The sequence below is a fragment of the Bufo bufo genome, chromosome 10, assembly GCF_905171765.1.
Source record: "Bufo bufo chromosome 10, aBufBuf1.1, whole genome shotgun sequence".
Lineage (NCBI taxonomy): Eukaryota > Metazoa > Chordata > Amphibia > Anura > Bufonidae > Bufo > Bufo bufo.
The window spans coordinates 84120872-84147867 of NC_053398.1; the positions used below are offsets into that span (position 1 = coordinate 84120872).

Sequence of the window (26996 nt, forward strand, 5' to 3'; positions counted from 1 at the left end):
ACAATTACACTTTAAATCTGTGGCCTCTCAGTCTGTGAGAAATGAGAGTCTACTGAACTATGGATATTAATAGAGATTGTTGCGGGTCCAACACGCGACACCCCTGATCAGCTGTTTGAGGAGGAGGCGGTGATCCATGCAAGTACGGCTTCCTCTTCATTACATTGCCAATTGTCTCAGCAGTTCAATGCTGAGTACTCGCTCTATTCACGTTTTCCGTGGAAATACTTTAATTTAAGATGAAGTTGGAATGACTAAAACTAAGCAAAAAAAAAAATCATAACTCAACTTACAGATCACTTGCCACTGCTGTCCCACCACTGCTCTGGTCCCAGTCCCTCTCCACACTGGAAATGGTTTGGACTGTCTGCTAAGTCAATCACTGGCTGCAGTAGTGACCCACCTCAGCAGCAATTGGCTGAGCAGGCAGCGTATTCCTGCTCATCAAGCTTGACACCAGGAAAGAGAGAGTAGCGAGGACTGGAGCAGCGGCAAGGGATCAGTGAGGTGTCTACTGAGTTTAAGTCATTCAACCCATTTTTAACCCCTTCAGGCCTTATTTCACCTTAAGGACCAGGCCTTTTTTTGCAAATCTGACCAGTGTCACTTTAACCACCTCAGCCCCTAGTGCTTAAACACCCTGAAAGACCAGGCCCCTTTTTACACTTCTGACCTACACTACTTTCACCGTTTATTGCTCGGTCATGCAACTTACCACCCAAATGAATTTTACCTCCTTTTCTTCTCACTAATAGAGCTTTCATTTGGTGGTATTTCATTGCTGCTGACATTTTTACTTTTTTTGTTATTAATCGAAATTTAACGATTTTTTTTGCAAAAAAATGACATTTTTCACTTTCAGTTGTAAAATTTTGCAAAAAAAAACGAGATCCATATAGAAATTTTGCTCTAAATTTATAGTTCTACATGTCTTTGATAAAAAAAAAATGTTTGGGTAAAAAAAAAATGGTTTGGGTAAAAGTTATAGCGTTTACAAACTATGGTACAAAAATGTGAATTTCCGCTTTTTGAAGCAGCTCTGACTTTCTGAGCACCTGTCATGTTTCCTGAGGCTCTACAATGGCCAGACAGTACAAACACCCCACAAATGACCCCATTTCTGAAAGTAGACACCCTAAGGTATTCACTGATGGGCATAGTGAGTTCATAGAACTTTTTATTTTTGTCACAAGTTAGCGGAAAATGATGATTTTTTTTTTTTCTTACAAAGTCTCATATTCCACTAACTTGTGAAAAAAAATAAAAAGTTCTATGAACTCACTATGCCCATCAGCGAATACCTTGGGGTCTCTTCTTTACAAAATGGGGTCACTTGTGGGGTAGTTATACTGCCCTGGCATTCTAGGGGCCCAAATGTGTGGTAAGGAGTTTGAAATCAAATTCTGTAAAAAATGACCTGTGAAATCCGAAAGGTGCTCTTTGGAATATGGGCCCCTTTGCCCACCTAGGCTGCAAAAAAGTGTCACACATCTGGTATCTCCGTACTCAGGAGAAGGTGGGGAATGTGTTTTGGGGTGTCATTTTATATATACCCATGCTGGGTGAGAGAAATATCTTGGCAAAAGACAACTTTTCCCATTTTTTTATACAAAGTTGTCATTTGACCAATATATTTATCTCACCCAGCATGGGTATATGTAAAAAGACACCCCAAAACACATTCCTCAACTTCTCCTGAGTACGGGGATACCAGGTGTGTGACACTTTTTTGCAGCCTAGGTGGGCAAAGGGGCCCATATTCCAAAGAGCACCTTTCGGATTTCACAGGTCATTTTTTACAGAATTTGATTTCAAACTCCTTACCACACATTTGGGCCCCTAGAATGCCAGGGCAGTATAACCACCCCACAAGTGACCCCATTTTGGAAAGAAGACACCCCAAGGTATTCCGTGAGGGGCATGGCGAGTTCCTAGAATTTTTTATTTTTTGTCACAAGTTAGTGGAAAATGATGATTTTTTTTTTTTTTTTTCATACAAAGTCTCATATTCCACAAACTTGTGACAAAAAATAAAAACTTCCATGAACTCACTATGTCCATCAGCGAATACCTTGGGGTCTCTTCTTTCCAAAATGGGGTCACTTGTGGGGTAGTTATACTGCCCTGGCATTCTAGGGGCCCAAATGTGTGGTAAGGAGTTTGAAATCAAATTCTGTAAAAAATGACCTGTGAAATCCGAAAGGTGCTCTTTGGAATATGGGCCCCTTTGCCCACCTAGGCTGCAAAAAAGTGTCACACATCTGGTATCCCCGTACTCAGGAGAAGTTGAGGAATGTGTTTTGGGGTGTCTTTTTACATATACCCATGCTGGGTGAGATAAATATATTGGTCAAATGACAACTTTGTATAAAAAAATGGGAAAAGTTGTCTTTTGCCAAGATATTTCTCTCACCCAGCATGGGTATATATAAAATGACACCCCAAAACACATTCCCCACCTTCTCCTGAGTACGGAGATACCAGATGTGTGACACTTTTTTGCAGCCTAGGTGGGCAAAGGGGCCCATATTCCAAAGAGCACCTTTCGGATTTCACAGGTCATTTTTTACAGAATTTGATTTCAAACTCCTTACCACACATTTGGGCCCCTAGAATGCCAGGGCAGTATAACTACCCCACAAGTGACCCCATTTTGGAAAGAAGAGACCCCAAGGTATTCGCTGATGGGCATAGTGAGTTCATAGAACTTTTTATTTTTTGTCACAAGTTAGTGGAATATGAGACTTTGTAAGAAAAAAAACAAAAAAAAAACAAAACATCATTTTCCACTAACTTGTGACAAAAAATAAAAAATTCTAGGAACTTGCCATGCCCCTCACGGAATACCTTGGGGTGTCTTCTTTCCAAAATGGGGTCACTTGTGGGGTAGTTATACTGCCCTGGCATTTTCCAGGGGCCCTAATGTGTGGTAAGTAGGTAAATGACCTGTGAAATCCGAAAGGTGCTCTTTGGAATGTGGGCCCCTTTGCCCACCTAGGCTGCAAAAAAGTGTCACACATCTGGTATCTCCGTACTCAGGAGAAGGTGGGGAATGTGTTTTGGGGTGTCATTTTACATATACCCATGCTGGGTGAGAGAAATATCTTGGCAAAAGACAACTTTTCCCATTTTTTTTATACAAAGTTGGCATTTGACCAAGATATTTATCTCACCCAGCATGGGTATATGTAAAATGACACCCCAAAACATATTCCCCAACTTCTGCTGAATACGGAGATACCACATGTGTGACACTTTTTTGCAGCCTAGGTGGGCAAAGGTGCCCAAATTCCTTTTAGGAGGGCATTTTTAGACATTTGGATACCAGACTTCTTCTCACGCTTTGGGGCCCCTAGAATGCCAGGGCAGTATAAATACCCCACATGTGACCCCATTTTGGAAAGAAGACACCCCAAGGTATTCAATGAGGGGCATGGCGAGTTCATTGAAAAAAAAAAAATTTTGGCACAAGTTAGCGGAAATTGATTTTTTTGATTTTGTTCTCACAAAGTCTCCCTTTCCGCTAACTTGGGACAAAAATTTCAATCTTTCATGGACTCAATATGCCCCTCAGCGAATACCTTGGGGTGTCTTCTTTCCAAAATGGTGTTATTTGTGGGGTGTTTGTACTGCCCTGGCATTTGAGGGTCTCCGCAATCATTACATGTATGCCCAGCATTAGGAGTTTCTGCTATTCTCCTTATATTGAGCATACGGGTAATGAGATTTTTTTTTTCCGTTCAGCCTCTGGGCTGAAAGAAAAAAAATGAACGGCACAGATTTCTTCATTCGCATCGATCAATGTGGATGAAAAAATCTCTGCCAAAAAAAGAAAAAGGAGGGGAAAGGCGTCTGCCAGGACATAGGAGCTCCGCCCAACATCCATACCCACTTCAGCTCGTATGCCCTGGCAAACCCGATTTCTCCATTCACATCAATCGATGTGGATGAATAAATCATTGCCGGGATTTTTTTTTTTTTATATATACAAAGTGTTTGCCAAAGTATATGAACACCGCCACCTCCTCAGCTCATATGCCTCGGCAAACATATCTTTTACTGCAGAGGAGAAATCTCGTCTTGCAGCGCCGCATACACCGACTTGCGTGTAATCTGACAGCAGCGCAATGCTTCTGTCCGAATGCACATCAGTGCTGCAGCTGGTCGATCGGTTGGTCCACCTGGAAGGTAAAAAAAACAAAACAAAAAAGAAAAAACCAGGCCGCAAAGCAATAACTTTATTAACTTTAGAACAGAACATATTAACTTTTTTAAACTTTTTTACTTACCGGTAATTTTTTTTTTGTTTAGTTTTTTTTACCTTTATAGAACAAACCTCTCCTTCCCCATGGGACAATGTGCAAAGCGCAAATCGCCCAAAGATGTGGCGAAGTACGTTATGCACTTTATCCCAGGTGAAAGGAGAGGTTTGCAGCAGCTGAGAGTAAAAGGGCCCTAATAGCCCTGTGTGCCTGTCCTGTGAGATGCAATCCCTATGCGTGGTACTTCCGGAAACACTCTCCATAGCATAGGGCAGGGTGGTCCGGACAGTCAGGACAGAAATAGCGGGTGTCACGCCTTATTCCACTCCTGCTACAGACACGACATCTTTTTCGGGGTGACTGTTGGGTTGAGGTACCAGGAACGACACTGGGGAAATGTCGCTCGTGTAGACGGCTAACTACACTGGGGGATGGGGCCACGGAACCTCCTGGGTAAAGGAGGTTCTCGATGATCTCTTCCTGGAATTTGAGGAAAGATAGTGTTCTCCCAGCCTTACTGTAGAGAACAAAACTATTGTACAGCGCCAATTGAATTAAATATACAGACACCTTCTTATACCAGCGTCTGGTTCTGCGGGAAACTAAATACGTAGACAACATCTGGTCATTGAAGTCCACCCCTCCCATGAGCGCATTATAGTCGTGGACACAGAGGGGCTTTTCAATGACACGGGTTGCTCGCTCAATTTGGATTGTCGTGTCTGCGTGAATGGAGGAGAGCATGTAAACGTCACGCTTGTCTCTCCATTTCACCGCGAGCAGTTCTTCGTTACACAAGGCAGCCCTCTCCCCCCTTGCAAGACGGGTGGTTACAAGCCGTTGGGGGAAGCCCACGCGACTAGTTCGCGCGGTGCCACAGGCGCAAATCCGTTCTAGAAACAAATGCCTAAAGAGGGCCACACTTGTGTAAAAATTGTCCACATAAAGATGGTACCCCTTGCCGAATGAGGGTGACACCAAGTCCCAGACTGTCTTCCCACTGCTCCCCAGGTAGTCAGGGCAACCGACCGGCTCCAGGGTCTGATCTTTTCCCTCATAGATCCGAAATTTGTGGGTATAGCCTGTGGCCCTTTCACAGAGCTTATACAATTTGACCCCATACCGGGCACGCTTGCTTGGGATGTACTGTTTGAAGCCAAGGCGCCCGGTAAAATGTATTAGGGACTCGTCTACGCAGATGTTTTGCTCGGGGGTATACAAATCTGCAAATTTCTGGTTGAAATGGTCTATGAGGGGCCGAATTTTGTGGAGCCGGTCAAAAGCTGGGTGGCCTCTGGGACGGGAGGTGGTGTTGTCGCTAAAATGCAGGAAACGGAGGATGGCCTCAAATCGTGCCCTGGACATAGCAGCAGAGAACATGGGCATGTGATGAATCGGGTGCGTGGACCAATATGACCGCAATTCATGCTTTTTTGTCAGGCCCATGTTGAGGAGAAGGCCCAAAAAAATTTTAATTTTGGAAACTTGGACTGGTTTCCACCGGAAAGGCTGGGCATAAAAGCTTCCCGGGTTGGCGGATATAAATTGTGTGGCATACTGGTTGGTCTCTGCCACGACTAAGTCCAAGAGCTCCGCAGTCAAGAACAGCTCAAAAAATCCCAGGGCCGAACCGATTTGAGCCGTCTCAACCCGAACTCCAGACTGGGCGGTGAAAGGGGGAACTACAGGTGCGGCTGAAGTTGGTGACTGCCAATCAGGGTTTGCCAGCACCTCAGGGATTCTAGGGGCTCTACGGGCCTGTCTGTGCGGTGGCTGCGACGGGGTAACTACTGCACGTGCCACCGTACCAGCTTCAACTGCCCTTCTGGTGCTCGCCACGTCACCATGTTGTACGGCAGTGCTGGTACTAGGTCCAGGGAGGGCTGCGCTGCTGGTGTATGCCTCACCACGTGATCCGGCAGCGACAGCCCCACTCTGCTGCTCTTGAAGCGGATCCTGCATAACCTGTGGTCTAGCGACACGGGGCCGGGTACGCCTGGTGCTGCCAGGGACCTCCACCTCCTCGTCCGAACTTTGGGTCAGAGAGCCACTGCTTTCCACAGGTTCATATTCTGACCCGCTAGATTCGTCAGATGAGGGTTCCCACTCCTCATCCGACTGGGTCAGAATCCTGTAGGCCTCTTCAGAAGAATACCCCCTGTTTGACATTTTGGACTACTAAATTTAGGAGTATTCCCTGAGACTACCCAAGAAAAAAAGCAAACCTGTCTTACAAAGGGGAGGCTAGCGAAGTACCAGAGGCCGCTGCGGTTGATAAAAAATATCAAAACTGATTTTTTTATCGCCGCAGTGCGTGTAAAATGAATGTGCAGTGATCAAAAAATATATATTTTTTGTCACTGCGGTGGGGCGGGCGTGGGTGAACGCACGTGTGGGCGACCGATCAGGCCTGATCGGGCAAACACTGCGTTTTGGGTGGAGGGCGAACTAAAGTGACACTAATACTATTATAGATCTGACCGTGATCAGTTTTGATCACTTACAGAAACTATAAAAGTACAAATGCTGATTAGCGATACGCTATTCAGCGAATAAAAGTGACTGCGGTGCGGTGGGGTGGGCGCTAACTGACGCTAACTACCTAACCAAGGGGCCTAAACTATCCCTAAAACCTAACAGCCAATACTAGTGAAAAAAAAAAAGTGACAGTTTACACTGATCACTTTTTTTCCTTTCACTGGTGATTGACAGGGGCGATCAAAGGGGTGATCAAAGGGTTAATTGGGGTGCAGGGGGGTGATCAGGGGCTACAGTGAAGTGTTTGGTGTACTCACAGTGATGTCTGCTTCTCTGCTGGATCCAACCGACGAAAAGGACCAGCAGAGGAGCAGAGAAGCCATATAACAGATCATATTTACTAATATGATCTGTTATATGGCTTGTGATTGGATTTTTTAAAAATCGCCAGCCTGCCAGCCAATGATCATTGCTGGCAGGCTGGTGACGAACTTGTTCTTTAACTTTTGCCGGCCCGCGATGCGCATGCGCGGGCCGGCTTGGAGCGAAATCTCGCGTCTCGCGAGATGACGCGTATATGCGTGACTGTGCGCAGCGCTGCCACCTCCGGAACGCGTACAGCGGTCCGGAGGTGGTTAAGTGGTGATAACTTTAAAACACTTTGACTTATCCAGGCCATTCTACGATTGTTTTTTCGTCACATATTGTACTTCATGACACTGGTAAAATGAAGTTAAAAAAAATCATTTTTAATCATAAAAAAATACCAAATTTACCAAAAAGTAGTAAAAAATTGCAAATTTCCAAGTTTCAATTTCTCTACTTCTATAATACATAGTAATATCTACAAAAATAGTTATTACTTTACATTCCCCATATTCTACTTCATGTTTGTATCAATTTGGGAATTATATTTTATTTTTAGGGCATGTTACAAGGCTTAGAAGTTTAGAAGCAAATCTTGAAATTTTTCAGACATTTTCAAAAACCCACTTTTTAGGGACCAGTTCAGGTCTGAAGTCACTTTGTGAGGCTTACATAATAGAAACCACCCAAAAATGACCCCATTCTAGAAACTACACCCCTCAAGGAATTCAAAACTGATTTTACAAACGTCGTTAACCCTTTAGGTGTTCCACAAGAGTTAGGCCCCTTTCACATGAGCAAGTTTTCCGCGCGGGTGCAATGCGTGATGTGAACGCATAGCACCAGCACTGAATCCTGACCCATTCATTTCAAGGGGTCTGTGTACATGAGCGTTGTTTTTCACGCATCAGTTCTGCGTTGGGTAAAAATCGCAGCACGTTCTATATTCTGCGTTTTTCATGCAGCCCTGGCCCCACATAGAAGTGAATGGGGCTGCGTGAAAAACGCATTGCATCCGCAAGCAAGTGCGGGTGCGATGAGTTTTTCACTGATGGTTGCTAGGAGATGTTGTTTGTAAACCTTCAGTTTATCACGCGCGTGAAAAACGCATCAAAACGCTTTGCACCCGCGCGGAAAAAACTGAACTGAACGCAAATCGCAGACAAAACTGACTGAACTTGCTTACAAAATGGTGCGAGTTTCACTGAACGCACCCTGAACACATCCGGACGCATGTGAAAGAGATTAATGGCAAATGGTGATTAAATTTCAGAATTTAGATTTTTGGGGAAATTTTCCTTTTTAATCAATTTTTTTCCAGTAGCAAAGCAAGGGTTAACAGCCAAACAAAATGCTATATTTATTGCCTTGATTCTGTAGTTTGCAAAAACACCCCATATGTGGCCGTAAACTACTGTACGGGCACACAGTAGGGCGTAGAGTGAAAGGTCCCCCGTATGGTTTTTGGAAGGCAGATTTTGCTGGACTGGTTTATTTACACCATGTCCCATTTGAAGCCCCCCTGATGCACCCCTAGAGTAGAAACTCCATAAAAGTGACCCCATCTAAGAAACTACACCCCTCAATGTATTCAAAACTGATTTTACAAACTTTGTTAACCCTTTAGGTGTTGCACAAGATTTAATGGAAAATAGAGAGATACAATTTCAAAATGTCACTTTTTTGGCAGATTTTCCATTTTAATATTTATTTTCCAGTTACAAAGCAAGGGTTAACAGCCAAACAAAACTATATTTATGGCTCTGATTCTGTAGTTTACAGAAACACCCCATATGTGGTCGTAAACTACTGTACGGGCACATGGCAGGGCGCAGAAGCAAAGGAATGCCATACGGTTTTTGGAAGGCAGATTGCTGGACTGGTTTTTTTGACACCATGTCCCATTTGATGCCCCCCTGATGCACCCCTAGAGTAGAAACTCCAAAAAAGTGACCCCATTTTAGAAACTACGGGATAGGGTGGCAGTTTTGTTGGTACTAGTTTAGGGTACATATGATTTTTGGTTGCTCTATATTACACTTTTTGTGAGGCAAAGTAACAAGAAATAGCTTTTTTGGCACAGTTTTTTTTTTATTTACAACATTCATCTGACAGGTTAGATCATGTGGTATTTTTATAGAGCAGGTTGTCACGGACGCTACGATACCTAATATATATACAATTTTTTTATTTAAGTTTTACACAATGATTTCATTTTTGAAACAAAAAAAAAAAAAATCATGTTTTAGTGTCTCCATAGTCTGAGAGCCATAGTTTTTCAGTTTTTGGGTGATTATCTTAGGTAGGTTCTCATTTTTTGTGGGATAAGATGACGGTTTGATTGGCACTATTTTGGGGTGCATATGACTTTTTGATTGCTTGCTATTACACTTTTTGTGACGTAAGATGACAAAAAATGGCATTTTTTACAGTTTTTATTTTTATTTTTTTACGGTGGTCACCTGAGGAGTTAGGTCATGTGATATTTTTATAGAGCCAGTCGATATGGAAGCGGCGATACCTAATATATATACTTTTTTTATTTATGTAAGTTTTACACAATGATTTAATTTTTGAAACAAAAAAAAAATCATGTTTCAGTGTTTCCATAGTCTAAGAGCCATAGTTTTTTCAGTTTTTGGGTGATTATCTTGGGTAGGGAATGATTTTTGCGGGATGAGATGATGGTTTGATTGGTACTATTTTGGCGTACATGCGACTTTTTTGATCACTTATTACCTTTTTTGGGAAGTAAGGTGGGCAAAATTTCAATTTCCTCATAGTTTTTATTTTTATGTCGTTCACCGTGCGGGGAAAGTAACATGACCGTTTTATAGATCAGGTCGTTACGGACGCGGCGATACCTAATATGTGTAGTGTATATATTTTTATTTATTTTTTATTCAGTGATAAGTGTTTTTTTTTTATCTTTACTTTTTTCACATTTTTTTTACATTTTTTTGACCCAGACCCACTTGGTTCTTGAAGATCCAGTGGGTCTGATGTCTGTATAATACAGTACAGTACACTATATAGTCTGAACAGATCTATGCCTTTAGCACAGATCTGTTCAGCACCATGGACAGCAGAATGCCTGAGAAGGCGTCCTGTTGCCATGGGAACCTTCCCCGTCTGCTCAGTTGTGGCCACAACTGAGCAGACAGGGAAAGGGAAGGAGGGGGGCCCCCTCCCTCTGTGACCCCATCCTGTCTGGGGGCTGCAAAGGCACAGCAGCCCCCCGATAGGAGAGGGAGGGAGCTCCCTGACTGTTAACTTTTTCCATACAGTGGTCCGTACGGACCGCGGTATGGAAAGGGTTAAACGGCTGACTTCACAGCACAGATGTCAGCCCTTTATACCAGAGTGTCACTGCTGACACTCTGGTATACTCACTGGACGCCAATGAATATTCAAGAGGAGGCGGGCGATCCCGCCTGCCGCACCGCCTGCAACCCCCCCCTGCACCACCCGCAGGCATAAAATCATTCAGGGGTGCAGGAGGGGGGTAAAAAAATCTTTATTTTCGGCATATTAAAGTTTCTAATCCCCACGGTCCCACTGCAGAAAGCGCAGCAAACCGCAGGTCTGAATTGACCTGCGGTTTGCTGCGATCGCCGACATGGGGGGGTCACAGGACCCCCCCGCACATTTAGCTGAGGTGCCTGCTCAATGATTTGATCATGATCATGTGTCCTTAACGGGTTAAGTAAACAATATTCTCCAGGAAAACCCCTTCAACTCCTTATTGCTTTTTAAAGGAATGCAGAAAACATTCTTTTTTTTATAAACTTTATAAACACTTATGATTTATTATTTTAAAAAACTACTTTTTCTTTTTATTTCTTAAACTTTATTTTTTTTTTGTCCTGTTATTAGACTCATACTTTTACAAAATTTTGAATTATATTAAATATAGCCAAATAAAATGCACAGCAGATTTACACTGACAAGCAAAAGGGTAATAATGTTTTGAACTTTTAGGTTTCATATCTCACCATCCACTAGAGCTTCGAATGTGAGACTACAATAATTTTATAGACAATCTTGGCTATCTAATACATAAATTAGACTTGCAATTATTTAGCATATGATTAGTTATGCAGATACTTATCATGTAACTACATTGTAACTGTTTTGCACTTGGTGGTGAAACAATATTTTTCTTTCTGCATACTACAAGTTACAACCTGTTCTCACATTCCCTAATAGCTCAGTGTGTTATAAGGTTGATTACCAAGTGAAAGGTCACTGGCTCGAATCGAGGTGCAGCCATGAAGATTTCCCAAGAAAAGGGAAACCGCATCATCCACCTCATTGATTGCTGTATCTCGGCTAAAAAAAATTGCCAAAATGCATCATGTGAGTGCCATGACAGTTGGAAGAATACGAAATGAAGTCCGTCCATCCATTCCAAAGCAAAGAGGTGGATGTCCAGGCAAAATATCTGAATCATCGGCTCATCACAAGGTCTATCAGTTTTGGCACAACAAACACGGCAGTAGAGGTGACTCGTATGCTTCGTAATAGTGAGATCACAGACGTCCATGTACGCACCATGCGACACCCATTACACAAGTCTGGAATGGTGGGTTGAAAAAAAGGTGAAGCCGCCTCAACTTCGATATCATCATAAGAAGCGTCGACTCGAGTTTGCAAAAAAGTACGAACAGTGGACAGTAGAAAATTGCAAATGGGTGATTTGGAACGATGAGACGAAAGTCAATAGACTGGGTTCTGATGGGTGCAAATGGGTCTGGAAGAAAACAAGGGAAAAGGGCGCTAAAGGAATGAGAAATGGAAGGAACTCTCAAGTTCGGTGGAGGAAGCCTGATGATATGGGGTGATTTCACAGACAAAGGCGTTGGATACTGGATCTCAATGCTGAGCTATATGTGAGTATCCTACAAGTCGAGTTACTTCGTACACTCAAGTACTATGGGTATGAAAAGGATGACAGTGTTCCAGCAGGACAACGACCTGAAACATACGTCGAGATTGGCGAAGAAATGGTTCAATGACAATGAAGTAAAGGTGCTGGATTGGCCCCCACAGTTCCCATACCTCAACCAAATCGAACACTTGTGGGTAGAGTTGGAAAAAAAAAAATCTGTATTCGTACCCAAGTGATTCGACCAGTATGCACCAACATTGAGAATGTGTAGAAGAGACCTGGGAACAGATTTCGGACAAGACATGCTTGAATCTGATCAAGAGCATGCTTAGAAGGATTCAGGCAGTGTTGAAAGCCAAAGGTGGATTTACAAAATACTAACAAAATAATCAAATTAAAATTTAGAGTTTTAGAAGCAAAACAATAACAATGCAGTTACATGACAAGAATCTACATAACTAACAATATGCTAAATAGTTGCAAGGCCAAATTATGTATGAGATAGCCAAGGCGATTGTCAATAAAATGATGGTAGTCTCACGTTCGAAGCTGTAGTGGATGGTGACATATGGAGCCTGAAAGTCAAAAGTTCAAAACATTGTTACTCTTTTGCTCATCAGTGTAAGTCATACCTCAGCATAGCCCTGGGGATCCTTCTTATGCCCATGGCTGTCACACACAAAATAGTCAGCTTCAGAATGGGGACACAAAAAGGACTCCTCTTCCTTGATGGAGCAATTATAATTGACCATAGCATCTCAGAATCAGACAGAATAAAAGTTTACTCAGACTCTGGACATTACTGTACGGCGGCAGTTGTCAATCGCATATGCAGTCAAATTTTATTACTCACCAACAGCAGCCTATTGCAGTTGTGCAGGTGTAAAACCAAGGCCTTATCCAACTGTTCACTACCAGTGGTCAGAGGATTGGAGAGTCCTTCAGAGGAAGAGCATACCACAACATCCTCCATCTTAGCCTTTTTCTGTTCAATTGGTGTTACAGGCACAGCTTCACTACTCTCGCTCCTACAAGAAAATACAAGATGTGGTTATTTACCTGCATCAATTTGTAGATTATCTCCTGACAATTACCTTATAAGCAGTAAACCATATTTAAAGGGAACCTGTCACCAGTTTTATGGTGTCCTAACAAAGGGCAACATAAATAAGTGACTGATTCTCTTAGCAAAATGCTGGGTCACTTTCTTTAATTGACCCAGTCAATCTGTCAACATCTTGCATTGAAAAGCTCCAGCTGATAATGATGAGTCCTGAATATTCATGAGCTCCTGACTCTTCCCGCCTACCTGCTGCTGATTGACAGTTATTTTCCATATGAATCAGCAGCAGGTGGGCAGGGGAGTGGCTATAACTGTTAATTAAATAAACGCTGGACTCAAATCAGCTCATTAGCATACGGCATGTGGCATCTTTGTGTGTATATTATGAAGTAACCATCTGTCACACCAGTAAGTGAATACATCTAAGGTACTTTTTAGTAGTTAATGATTGTATATAATTAGTTAGATTATAAATCAAATATCCACATGACAGGTTCCATTTAAAGGGAACCTGTCACCTCCAACAAACATCCCAAGCCGGCCGCAGTACCGGAGAGTAGGCAGCAGCATGTTTGTAACGATCATTTTCTTCCTGCAGGCAGATGAAGCAAAAGCTGTAAAAACGTTCTTTAATCCCTGCCCGGCGCGCTTCTCTAGTCAGGCTTGAAGTCAAGGGGGCAGCGGCCTCCTTGCTTCAAGTCACGGTAAACACGCCCCCTTCCCTGCCCCTTTGCTGTGATTGAGTCTTTATAAAAAAATATATGGAATGAATCCCTTTTTGTGTACATAGCTGAGATGCTGTAATAGCAGCCTGTGGATTTTCTGTCTTTTCCGCCATTTGCAGAGCTGACAGACTCCAGTGTCCAGAATGGAGGATCACGCTCACACATGGACACACACTCGTGTGAAACAGCCCTAAGGTTACGGCCACACGGTAATATATATGCATGCAGTTTTGGAAGCCAAAACTGGAAGTTAATTTAAAAAAAGGAGAACATTTTCGCCTTTTAAGATTCACTCATGACTTTGGCTTCCTAAACTGCATGCAGAAATCTGACCATGTGGCTGTACCCATAGAGGGCTAGGCAAGTAAGAAACCTCTAATGAATACTCATAAGCGGTCATTTTGTTCAGTACATTGCTGGAAAAAGTCACATAGTGCAGATTGTATTTATCATCTAATTTTGATGAGTCCAAAGACACAGAAAAATAAAATTTTGGTGGCAGACCTACTTTAACCCTTCCCACATACTAACATTAACAGTATAAACTTCTTAAATCAGAAAGTACTGTAATTCCTGAATTTTCTTTTATGTATTAGAAAAAAAAAAAAAATTTGATCTCAAAAACAAGCTCTGTCCCGACACATTTCCCTCAGCGTTCAGATTCATCTTCATCAGGCCACTACACTTGACCCACACTAACTGACACATGGCTTGATCACAAAGTTTGTGGCATGTTTACCTGTGGTGGCTCTAGTCTCGAAATCAGTTATTCGTTCAGCTACAGGTTTTCTTTATGACATACGAGATTTCATTAACTGGAAATCCCGGGGGCGGTGTATATTTGCACATGCCCTTGTTCTCTCAATTATGTAGGAAACAACATTTCAGGAATTTTGTATTAGAATCTGAACATGATAATGACATCGAAGAAAAAAAGACACACTGGTGGCATATGTTCATGTCACCCAAAGTATTAATGCTTGTCTTCTTAAAGGGAACCTGTCACCTGGAAAAGACAATTTACACTAATCACAGTACCTTAAAGTATCTCTCATAGTGTGCCCAAAGATGTATTCATATCTTCTTTCTGCGTTGTGCTGTCTCATAAAATCGACTTCTAAAACTGCATTTGGCACCTTTTTGAAGTCATGCTGAAGTCACGGGGGCAGCGGCCTCCTTGACTCAACCGTCGGATAAGCCCGCCCCTATGCCGCTCCTCCGCATATTGATGGACATTTTTCCCTGTAGCCGTGACCGCGCTCTTCTCGCGCATGCTTCGTGCGTGTCCTGCAACAGCATGATCCCGGCTACGGCTCCCTCCCTCCCTGGCATCTTCTTGTTCACTGCGCCTGCGGCATGAGCGCGATCACTGTCTGCTTGCACTGCAGCGCAGGCGCAGTGAACATGCAGATGCCAGGGAGGGAGCCGTAGCCGGGATTGCGCTGCGGCAGGACGCGCAAGGCGCATGCGCGAGAAGAGCGCGGTCACGGCTACAGGGAAAAATGTCCATCAATATGTGGAGGAGCGGCATAGGGGCGGGCTTATCCGACAGTTGAGTCAAGGAGGCCGCTGCCCCCGTGACTTCAGCACGACTTCAAAAAAAAGTGCCAAACACAGTTTTATAAGTCGATTTTATGAGACAGCACAACGCAGAAAGAAGACTTGAATACATCTTTGGGCACACTATGAGAGATACTTTAAGGTACTGTGATTAGTGTAAATTGTCTTTTCCAGGTGACAGGTTCCCTTTAAGATTCTCCAACTTGTGAGACAGTCAGCAAAACAGGGTGATTGGGATAAACATATTTTGAAAAAAGAGGTGAGCTGGATTTATTACTTTAAGTCCCAGACGATAAGTTGATGTTTGAATGTTTCCTTTAGCTTTGGTTCTGTGGCTTATTTTTGAATGCTTCATATTCGTTTATTGGTGTGGAACTACACCACATTTTGTAATCTACAGCAGAGTATTGTATCGTGTATCCTTTTTGTTTAAGCATATTTACTCTGCCACTCTCCCAGGGGTCACTTATTTCTTTGTTCTAACCCTCGTAGTGAAGGTGGTGTAGAATGTCGACAGAGGGTTGGTCCCTTGTTAAATCGGTTGATTCACTTCATCAAATGGCATTTATCATGTAGAGAAAGTTCATACAATACACTTACTAATGTATTGCGATTGTACATTAGTAAGTGCCTTATATTAACTTTCTCCAGGGCCGGACTGGCCTGCCGGGATACCGGGAAATTTGCTGGCAGGCCTGAGTGCCGCAAGGCCGCGGCCCTGGTGGCAAGTGGGGGCGGCCGGCGGCAGGGCACAGCAGCAGGAGATGAGCGCTTCCATTGTGGAAGCACTCATCTCCATAGTCATCTGTATTGCCGCCCTCAGGACGGCGATACAGATGTCTATGCTGCGGCAGGGGAGGGAGAGGTGTGTCCCCTCCTGTTCTTCTGATAGGCTGCCGGCCTAGTGCTGGCAGCCTATCATTGGCCGATGCAGGCGGCGCGATGACGTCATCTCGCCGCCTGAGCCGTATAGCGAGGCACACAGGCTGGAAGAGGCCTGCATCGCATCGCTGGAGGTAAGTATAAGTGTTTATTTTTTAATTTTTTTTATATAGGTACAATACTGGATCATGATGGGAGGGGGGGCTACTGGCACATGATAAGGGGGGGCCTACTGGCACATGAAAAGGGGCGGTTACTGGCACATGATAAGGGGCGGCTACTGACACATGATAAGGGGCGGCTACTGGCACATAAGGGGGGCTACGGCTGCTGGCACATGATGGTGGGGGGGCTCTTATTACTGGCACATGGTGGGGGGGCTCTTATTACTGGCACATGATTGGGGGGCATCTTACTGGCACATGATTGGGGGCATCTATTGGGACATATCTTACTGGCACATGATTGGGGGGCGCTGTATAGGGGCATTTTATACTGGAACATATTATGGTGGGGGGAAGGGGGGGAGCACTATGGGGTCATCTACGGGGGCACTGAGAAGGGGTATTTTATATTGGGACATTATGGGAACATTAGCTCAACTGGGGGCATTACAAAGGGGTATGTTTTGCACATTATAAAGGAGAATTATTTCTACTGGGGGGGGGGGGCATTATGGTGGGCTTTATTACTCCCCCATGGTATGACCCCCTAGTAGCAGCACCATCCTCTCCCTGCTCTGCCCCTTCTCCAAATCCTTATTATGAAATCTCTCTCATTAGGATAAAGCACAACATCAGCTCCGCCGAGCCGCCCGGCCAAAGTGTTGAAGTGGTGTCCGAGATCCCCAAGGGTCAAGCCAAGTAATTGTAAGTTTTCATGTGAAATATGTTTATGTTTGTAGTTGATCTTTATTATCGATTTTACATTGCAGATTTTATTTATTTTTTGCAGCATATGGGTGAGATTTTATTAATATTTTTATTATTTGGTCGAAAGGGTCATTGGGGGGGGGGAGGGGGGATTGTAACAGGACTGCCGTAGAATATCATAAATTTCTGGTCAAGTAAAATGTTGCATGCAACAATCATTAAATTGGTGGCCAACAAAAAAGGGGCGGGTCAAAGGGCGTGGTAAAACACTGTCTGAGCATGCTGAGAGTTGTAGTTTTGCAACAGTTGGAGGCATCCTGGTTGGGAAAACACTGTGATAATATGAACAATGGGGGTTCTACAAAAGAGCTATTGTGGGGCAAAGTTCATATTCGTGTTTACACACGTGTTTTAAAATGAATGCTTTCCCCTATTATAAACAAGTAAATAATGATGCACTGCTGTGGTATGCAACTTTTTCCTGGGCTGGTTTTTCATACCCAGTCCAGCCCTGACTTTCTCTACATGATAATTCCATTTGCTGAAGTGAGAAAACCCCTTTAAAGAAGACCTTTCATCTGGCAAAAAATTCTGAAGTGTCATGATCTGTACAGCGGCGCCCAGGGATCTCACTGCACCTATTATCCCTGGGCGCCACTCCGTTCTCCTGCTATGCCGTCCGGTATGTTCGGTCACTTGGTTAAAGGAGGAGGAGACTGCCCTTGTTCTCCTGGGCGTCTTCTCCCAGGCTGTAGCGCTGGCCAATCGCAGCGCAGAGCTCACAGCCAGAGTTTTTTTTCTCCCAGGCTGTGAGCTCTGCGCTGCGATTGGCCAGCGCTACAGCCTGGAAGAAAAAGACGCCCAGGAGAACAAGGGCAGTCTCCTCCTACTATAACCAAGTGACCGAACATACCGGAAGGCATAGCAGGAGAACGGAGCGGCACCCAGGGATAATAGCAAGTGCAGCGAGATCCCTGGGCGCCGCTGTATATATCATGACACTTAGTTCAGAATTTTTGGCCAGATGAAAGGTCCTCTTTAACTCCTTAAGGACTGGGCTTATTTTCACCTTAAGGACCAGGCCATTTTTTGCAAATCTGACCAGTGTCACTTTATGTGGTGATAACTTTAAAACGCTTTGACTTATCCAGGCCATGCACTTCATGACACTGGTAAAATGGAGTCAAAAAAATTCATTTTCATTTATAAACAAATACCAAATTTACCCAAATTTTTTAAAAAATTGCAAATTTCCAAGTTTCAATTTCTCTACTTCTAGAATACATAGTAATACCTCCAAAAATAGTTATTACTTTACATTCCCCATATGTCAACTTCGTGTTTGGATCATTTTGGGAATGACATTTTAGTTTTTGGGGATGTTACAAGGCTTAGAAGTTTAGAAGCAAATCTTGAACTTTTTCAGAAATATTCGAAAACCCAATTTTTAGGGACCAGTTTAGGTCTGAAGTCACTTTGTGAGGCTTACATAATAGAAACCACCCAAAAATTCTAGAAACTACACCCCTCAAGGTAATCAAAACTGATTTTGCAAACGTCGTATACCCTTTAGGGTGTTCCACAAGAGTTAATGACAAATGGAGATAACATTTCAGAATTTAAATTTTTTGGTAAATTTTCCATTTTAATCCATTTTTTCCAGTAACAAAGCAAGGGTTAACAGCCAAACAAAATGCTATATTTATTGCCCAGATTCTGTAGTTTGCAGAAACAACCCATATGTGGCCGTAAACTACTTGTGACCCCATTTTGGAAACTATGGGATAAGGTGGCAGTTTTGTTGGGACTATTTTTAGGGTACATATGATTTTTGGTTTATCTACAGTATATTACATTTTTGTGAGGCAAGGTTACCAAAAATAGAAATTCCATCTCCATTTGCCATAAACTGTTGAGGAACACCTAAAGGGTTAATAAAGTATGTAAAATCAGTTTTGAATACCTTGAGGGGTGTAGTTTCTTAGATGGGGTCGCTTTTATGGAGTTTCTACTCTAGGGGTGCATCAGGGGGCTTCAAATGGGACATGGTGCCAAAAAAGAAATGCCACCAAAATCTGCTTTCCAGAAACCATACGGCGTTCCTTTCCTTCTGCGCCCTGCCGTTTGGTCATACAGAAGTTTAACGACCACATATGGGGTGTTTCTGTAAACTGCAGAATCAGGGTAATAAATAAGTTTTGCTTGGCTGTTAACCCTTGCTTTGTTACTGGTAAAAAAACGGATTAAAATGGAAAATTTGCACCGTTTTTATTTAACTTTTTTGATTGTGTTCATCTGAGGGGTTAGGTCATGGGGTATTTTTATAGAGCAGATTCTTACGGACGCGGCGATACCTAATATGTCTACTTTATTTATTTATTTATGTTTTACACTATATAATCTTTTAATAAACAACAGAAAAAAAAACATTTTAGTATCTCCATAGTCGAAGCAATTTTTTAAAAAGTTTTAAGCCGATTATCTTAGGCAGGGGCTAATTTTTTGCGGGATGAGAAGACTATTTTGGGGGGCATATGACTTTTTGATCGCTTGCTATTACAATTTTTGTTATCTAAGGTGACAAAAAATAAGAAAATTTGCACCGTTTTTACTAATTTTTTTGACCGTGTTTATCTGAGGGGTTAGGTCATGGGGTATTTTTATAGGGAAAATTCTTACGGACGTGACGATACCTAATATGTAAATTATTTTTTTTTGTTTTAGTGTCTCAAGTCTGAGAACTATAGTTTTTTTATCCGATTGTCAGTGGCTAAATTGGGATATAAATTTTGTACTCCATGGAAGTGTGGTATTCCCTGAAGCAACCGTCAATGCAGAGGCCCGGATGATCGGGGCACGTGTCACACTGAGTGGTGGTGGTGTCCTTCCATATCCCCCTCCTGTTACACACACTGCACTTTTTTTGGGACCGTCTCTTCTTTTCAGTATTGGGGACCACACCTGGAAAGTGTTTGCCAGGGATGATCCGAGCGCCTCCAGTTCCCGAGGTACTGCGGCCTGCTCTTTCCCGGTCAGAAAAGATCAGGGCCTTGAGGACTGCCTCATAGAACGGAAGGAATGTCCCTGTGTTGCCAGCGATCCGGGACAGCACAAAAGAGTTGTACAAGGCAATCTGTACCAAGTAGACCGCAACTTTTTTATACCATGCCCGGGTTTTGCGCATGGCATTATATGGCTTGAGGACTTGATCAGAGAGATCAACTCCTCCCATATACCGATTGTAGTCGACGATACAATCGGGCTTGAAGACCGTTGCCGCGGTACCTCGCACAGGGACAGGGGTGATGCCGTTACCGTGAATTGTGGACAGTACAAGGACATCCCTCTTATCCTTATATCTGACCAGCAACAGGTTTTCACTGGCAAGGTCACGGGTCATACCCCTGGGGATAGGTACCTGGAGGGGGTGGGTAGGGAGGCCGCGTTGATTTTTCCGCACGGTCCCACAAGCGGACGTGGATCTGGCGGCGAGGGACTCGAACAAGGGGATACTAGTATAAAAGTTATCCACGTACAGGTGGTAACCTTTATCTAGCAGTGGGTGCATAAGGTCCCACAAAAGTTTCCCGCTAACACCCAGAGTGGGGGGACATTCTGGGGGTTGAATACGGGAATCTCGCCTCTTGTACACACGAAACTTGTAAGTGTACCCTGAGGTACTCTTACAAAGTTTGTACAGCTTTACGCCATACCTCACACCACCAATCACCATCCTGTTCCGGGTTATCGGGTCCCCAGAGACCTGAATAACCCGGAAACGCAGCAAACCGCAGGTCTGAATTGACTTGCGGTTTGCTGCAATTGCCTACACAGGGGGGGGGGGTGTCACAGGACCCCCCGGCGCATTGTCCTCGGGTGCCTGCTCAATGATTTGAGCAGGCACCGGGTTCCAATCACCACCCGCCGCGTGGCGGTGATCGGAAATACACAGGTACGCCCTGTGTACTTAAGTACCGGGACATCATACGCCCTGTGTCCGGAAGAGGTTAAGGCCTACTTTGGAATGCCTGGCCCTATTATCAATCTACTTTTAGGGTCATTTTTATGATGTTACTTTCACTGTCGCACACAATTATTATATATCTTGAGTCGTGTTCACTTCTTTCTTTCTCCCTATACAGCGGCATGAATTCCATGCTGGACTTCTGCATTTTTGCTTGCGCTATGATGCCCGATTGGAGTGCTCCTTGGAGTATATTATAGTATCAGCACTGTCTAAGAGGTCTGTACCAGTCTGCATCCGTTATGAACGGATCCGGTTGTATTATCTTTAAAATAGCCATGACGGGTCAGTCATGATCACCTTGAAAGTCAATGGGGGACAGATCAGTTTTCTATTGTGTCCGAGAAAACGGATCATGACTAGTCATGACGGATCCATCTTGATCTGCACCACATTGCGGACAGTAAAACCCTGCTTGCAGCATTATTTTGTCCATGATGGGGAAGCAACCAAACAGAATGGAACGCATTCTGGTGCACTCAGTTTCGTTCAGTTCATTTTTGTCCCCATTGACAATGAATGGGGACAAAACAGAAGCGTTTTCCCCTGCTATTGAGATCCTATGACCGATCTCAATAGCGGAAAGGGAAAGCGCAGATGTGAAAGTAGCCTTATTTATCTTTAAACCAGTCAACTCCTTTAAATATGTGACCCCAATTCCTACACCACTAAAGATGTCATGTCACAGTAGCATGATAATTACATATACATGTAAAATGTGCGTTTCTCAATAAAATAAATATTATAGTCTCACCTTTCATTTGGAACACCTTCTCCCTCCGAGCATTCTGAATCCTCCATATCAGAAGTGGTATTTAAGAAGTCAAAACTCTCAAGGGCATTTTCCACTGTGAGGCTTATGCTGGATGCTCTGCTTCTGAATACTCCTTGCTTCTGCTGTCATGATTTAAAAAAAAAAAAAAAAAAAAAAAAAAAAAAAAAAAGACAGGTCTGTGACTTATCAGATCGAAGACCTCTCCACCATTAAAGGTGTTCTCCAGGCCTGATGTATTGATCACCTATCCTTAGAAGAAATATCAGATCAGCCGAGGTCCAATTTCCAGCACCCCTGCCATTCAGCCATTTGCAGTAGCCAAAGTCGGAAACAGCAACCGGAAATTTTCACCTCCGTCCACTATAGCTCTGCTCCAATTCACTTTAAAGCTACATCATCTAGTCCCAGCCACTACACAATGGACGAAGCTGGACAGTTCCGATGGCAGAGCTCCCATAAACAGTTGATCAGCTATGGTGCTGCGAGTCAGATTCCTAACGATCTGATGGTGATGACTTATTCTATGTATAGGTCATCAATACTTAAAAGGGTTTTCCGGTTCATATCAATATCCTTTAAAATAACCATTTCTGAAGATAGCTGTAATTTTATAATGTTTTTCTTTCACCTTTATTGCTCCTATGTTCAATTCTGGGCCTTAGGGCTTATTCAGACGGCCAAAATTGAGGACCCATTCATTTCAACGGGAACACAAAAGATGCGGACAGCACGCGGTTCCGCGACTCCACGGAAAAGATAGCGCTTGTCCTATTCTTATCCACAATTGCGGACAAGAATAGGCATTTTCTATTATGGTTGCGGCCATGTGCGGTCTGAAAATTGCAAAACACAGACGTCCGGTATCCGTGTTTTGCGGATCCGCAAAGCACTACGGCCGTCTGAATGGGCCCTTAGTCACATGACCATGTCTATGCAGCTCTCTCTCATTTCCTGTTATGTTATGTCCATGGACGTGTCAGAGCAGCAACAGGGGCAGTGATAATGTCTATGTACCTAACTGGGTAGGAGGAGCTATAAACTAACCAGGCATTGTTAGGGTGGTGCTGGAGGTGTGGCAGAGAAAGGAAAAGTCCATTAGGAGTTTGGTTAGATACAGCAACAGGAAGTGCAACATACAGGATATACACAAACCAGCGATTTGTTTACACGGTGAAAGACAGAGCATAGGGAAGATGTACATGTGGTAAGCAACTACATGAGCACATCTGTTTAGGAACGATAGTAATCCCAGAAAACCCCTTTAACCCTTTCACTACCAGCGCTGTACATGTATGGCGCTAGAGTATAGGCAAACATGGTGCCCACTCACACGTGAAGCGGGCGTCATGGCCGGCAGGTCTCTGCTGTCTTAATACTGAAAGTGGCCTTTAAAGTCTTTAAATGCTGTGTTCAAGTGAGATCAGGGCATCTAAAGTGTCAAAAACCCGGAAGCTCGTGCTTCCAAGAGTGTTACAGACATCCCCTGCGGCCAATGGGGATGTCGGTAATTGCTTTGAACGCTGACGAGACTTAGAGCATTCATGCTGCAATTCTTATTTTGCAGGCCAACATAAGAAATGAGCAAGAGACAGTAATACACATTTTAAAAATACATGATTGTTCAAAATAAAAATAAAAGATTTTATAGGCACATATATGCTTCAGAATCATTACAAAAAATAGTTTTTTTTTTAAATATATATAAAAAAATATTAAAAAAAAGTTTAAACCACCCCCCTTACCTTATAATAAACAAAAAAAAAATATATATTTTATAATGTATTAAAATATACAGTCATGGCCGTAAATGTTGGCACCCCTAAAACTTTTCAAGAAAATGAAGTATTTCTATCAGAAATGTATTGCAGTAACACATGTTTTGCTATACACATGTTTATTCCCTTTGTGTGTATTGGAACAAAACCAAAAAAAGGGAGGAAAAAAAGCAAATTGGACATAATGTCACACCAAAGTCCAAAAATGGGCAGGACAAAATTATTGGCACCCTTTCAAAATTGTGGATAAGATTATTTTAAGCATGTGATGCTCCTTTAAACTCACCTGGGGCAAGTAACAGGTGTGGACAATATAAAAATCACACATGAAAGCAAATAAAAAGTAGAGAAGTTCACTTAGTCTTTGCATTGTGTGTCTGTGTGTGCCACACTAAGCATGGACAACACAAAGAGGAGAAGAGAACTGTCTGAGGACTTGAGAACCAAAATTGTGGAAAAATATCAACAATCTCAAGGTTACAAGTCCATCTCCAGAGATCTAGATTTGCCTTTGCCCACAGTGCGCAACATTATCAAGAAGTTTGCAACCCATGGCACTGTAGCTAATCTCCCTGGGAGTAGACAGAAGAGAAAAATTGGATACTTCCGATTCCAGCGTGCACATGACCAGCCGCGAATGAGAAGAGCTCCGCACGTTCGGCCCGAAATTCATAGAGCCGCCGCAAATCGAGACTGTGAAGCCCCCACAACTACCCCCTAAAGTGTCGGGGACAGCCCATGGAAAAATTTGTGGCCAGAGGCGGCTCCCAGAAAGAGCTTCAGACAACGCACCCGGCAGGAGAAGGGCACAGAAGCAGGGGCAAGATGGCGTCGGCGCTAGACAAGGGACAGAGACTTACCCGCACTGCCTCTCAATCCACACAACGGAACGCTGAGGCTTCTTACTCAGAGGAGGAGGAAGTGGATTGCAGCCAAAACCCAAACGGGGAATTTACATCCTCCTGTAAAGCAATGGCCATAGAGGTGGCCAAACTTCTAGCCCCGGATATCAAGGCATCGCTAGAGGCCACAGTATCAACAGCCTTGCAGCAACTGCAGACAGAAGTGGCGCAACATACCTCCCAGATCTCTGAGGTGCAGCAGAGAATGATGCTGGTGCAGGAGGAATTAGAAAAAGCCCAAAGCCATATGAGTAATCTCCTGCGCAGCAACCAGTTTTTAAAGTAGAAAGTCGATGATTTAGAAAGTCGCTCCAGGAGGAGCAACTTGAGAATTATTGGATTGCCAGAATCGATCCCCCCGAGCCAGCTGGCGGCAATTTGTGAAGTAGAAATACCACAAGCGCTGGGGCTGAAAGGTACATTCACAGTGGAGAGGGCACACCGCCTGGGTCCGCTGATGTCGGCGGGAGGGAACTCCAACAACATACGCCGCTAAGTACCTGAACTACGCTGCCAAGGAAGCCATATTGGCGAAATTCAGGCGCAACTCGCAACCCCTAATGGTTCGGGGCAACAAGATTTTATTATTCAGCAACTACACAGCTGAAGTAAAGCGCAGAAGAGAGTTTTCACAGATCTGTTCCTCACTGGCGAAGAATAAAGCCAAGTTCGCCTTGCTGTACCCAGCAACACTGCGACTTTTTCGTCAAGATGGAACGATCGACACCTTTCATTCTCCAGGCGGGGCGATGGAGGCGCTAGAGACAGATCCTCTGTATTCGCATATGGTCCCGCCACTCTCCCAAAGATCCACATCATCGATCAGAGGAAGAAGCTTCAGGATGAAGCAGGGACGACCACCATCCAGGCCCATAGGATCAGAGGAGCAAGCCGTGGATTCCAGATGAGGACTGTGAGCAAAAATGTGTCGGCAAAGTTAAAAGGACTCCTGACGGGACAAGCGAGATACCCAAGGACTTAGAGTTCTGTTATGATTTATGGTCAACAGTTATATGATTTACAAAGGGCCGGAGGGCTAGACAGATCATAGGAATGTTAATGAGAAAGTTATGTATATGTAGTGACGACAGCTACACTATAGGATGTGCGAAAAAAGTGAAGTTAGCAAATGGTATGTTAATGTTGTGGGTTTACACAAGAAGGCTAAGGTTGGGGTGGGGGGGGGGGGGAGTGAACACTAGTCTTAGACCAGTAAGGGGTAAGAAGATAGGACAACACTTTGTGAGATACTGCGGTTGTCTTTTTCAAGTGAATTCTCCTGCAGAGATCCTTAAGGTAAAAACATAATGAGAGTGGCCACTTGGAACGTGAAAGGCCTTCGGTCTCCCTCCAAGCGTACGGCAATATTACGTCACCTTTAGAAGCTGAAGATTGATATCGCATTTCTGCAGGAGACTCATCTGGAAAAGACGGACTATTGGAGGCTACGGAGGTTATGGGTGGGGCAAGTATCCTCTTCTGTGGGGAAAAAAGCGGGAGTAATTGTCTTATTGCATAAACGTCTTCAATATGTGATTAAGTCCACATCAACTGACGACCAAGGGAGATGGATAAGAACATGTTTAGAATCTTCTATAGGTCATATGGTCATATATAACATCTATGCTCCCAATACGTCCCAGTCAGACTTTTATAAGAAATTAGAGACGGACATCTTGAAGGAAGACTCACCACAGATAATGGTAGTGGAAGATTTCAATAGAGTACATAATGTTCAGGAAGACAGGAAGCGAGGGACCTCCAGTATGACTAACAGTCAGGGGTACACCCAGACGCTACTCCCCCTATTGCAGGCCACCGGAATGACTGATGTATGGCGGTACCACCACCCAATAGACCGGTAGTTCACCCACTTCTCACATGCTCGGGGGTCATGGTCGAGGATCGACTATTTGTTGACGTCACCTATGTTGTTGACGAAAGTCAAAACGGTAGAGATCTCGGACTTGGTGGTCTCTGACCATGCCCCAGTGATCATGGAGATTATGGACACCGTTCCCAGGGGACAAGACTATATATGGAGAATGCCTCATCACTTGTCCAAGGACAAGGAATTTATAGACAAAGTGACAGGGTGGTGTGGTGGGAGTACTCGCAAGATAACGCAGAGCATGTTAACAACCAAGCTCTATTTTAAGATGCGGCCGAAGCCGCATATTGGCACAAACTATAGGGGGAAAAAGGAGGCTAGGAAAAAAATACGAGGAGGCCACTACATTGGTGCGTAAGGCATATACAAGTTTTTTACAGAATCCCACAGAATTTAATAAAATACTTTGGGTGACTGCTAAACATAATTTTGACTACTGCCTGGAAAGGCAGGAAAGATGGTTCGGAGACTACCAAAAAATTTTCGTCATGGTAATAAGGCAGGGCGGTTGCTAGCCAAATTAACTCGCC

General features: G+C 43.7%; 1 protein-coding gene across 6 annotated transcripts in view; it reads right to left on the reverse strand.

The window, feature by feature from the left end:
• RIPOR1 (RHO family interacting cell polarization regulator 1) overlaps positions 1-26996 on the reverse strand; it is a 381181-nt gene that overhangs the window by 98667 nt on the left and 255518 nt on the right. For 5 of the 6 annotated variants that reach the window (XM_040410140.1, XM_040410139.1, XM_040410136.1 and 2 more), the window contains 2 exons: positions 21878-22020; positions 12851-13025 (listed from right to left, as the gene is read on the reverse strand). In XM_040410140.1, coding sequence (XP_040266074.1) covers positions 12851-13025; positions 21878-22020 — 318 coding nt within the window. The remainder of the gene's footprint in view (positions 1-12850; positions 13026-21877; positions 22021-26996) is intronic. The other variant, XM_040410137.1, reaches the window with a different exon arrangement.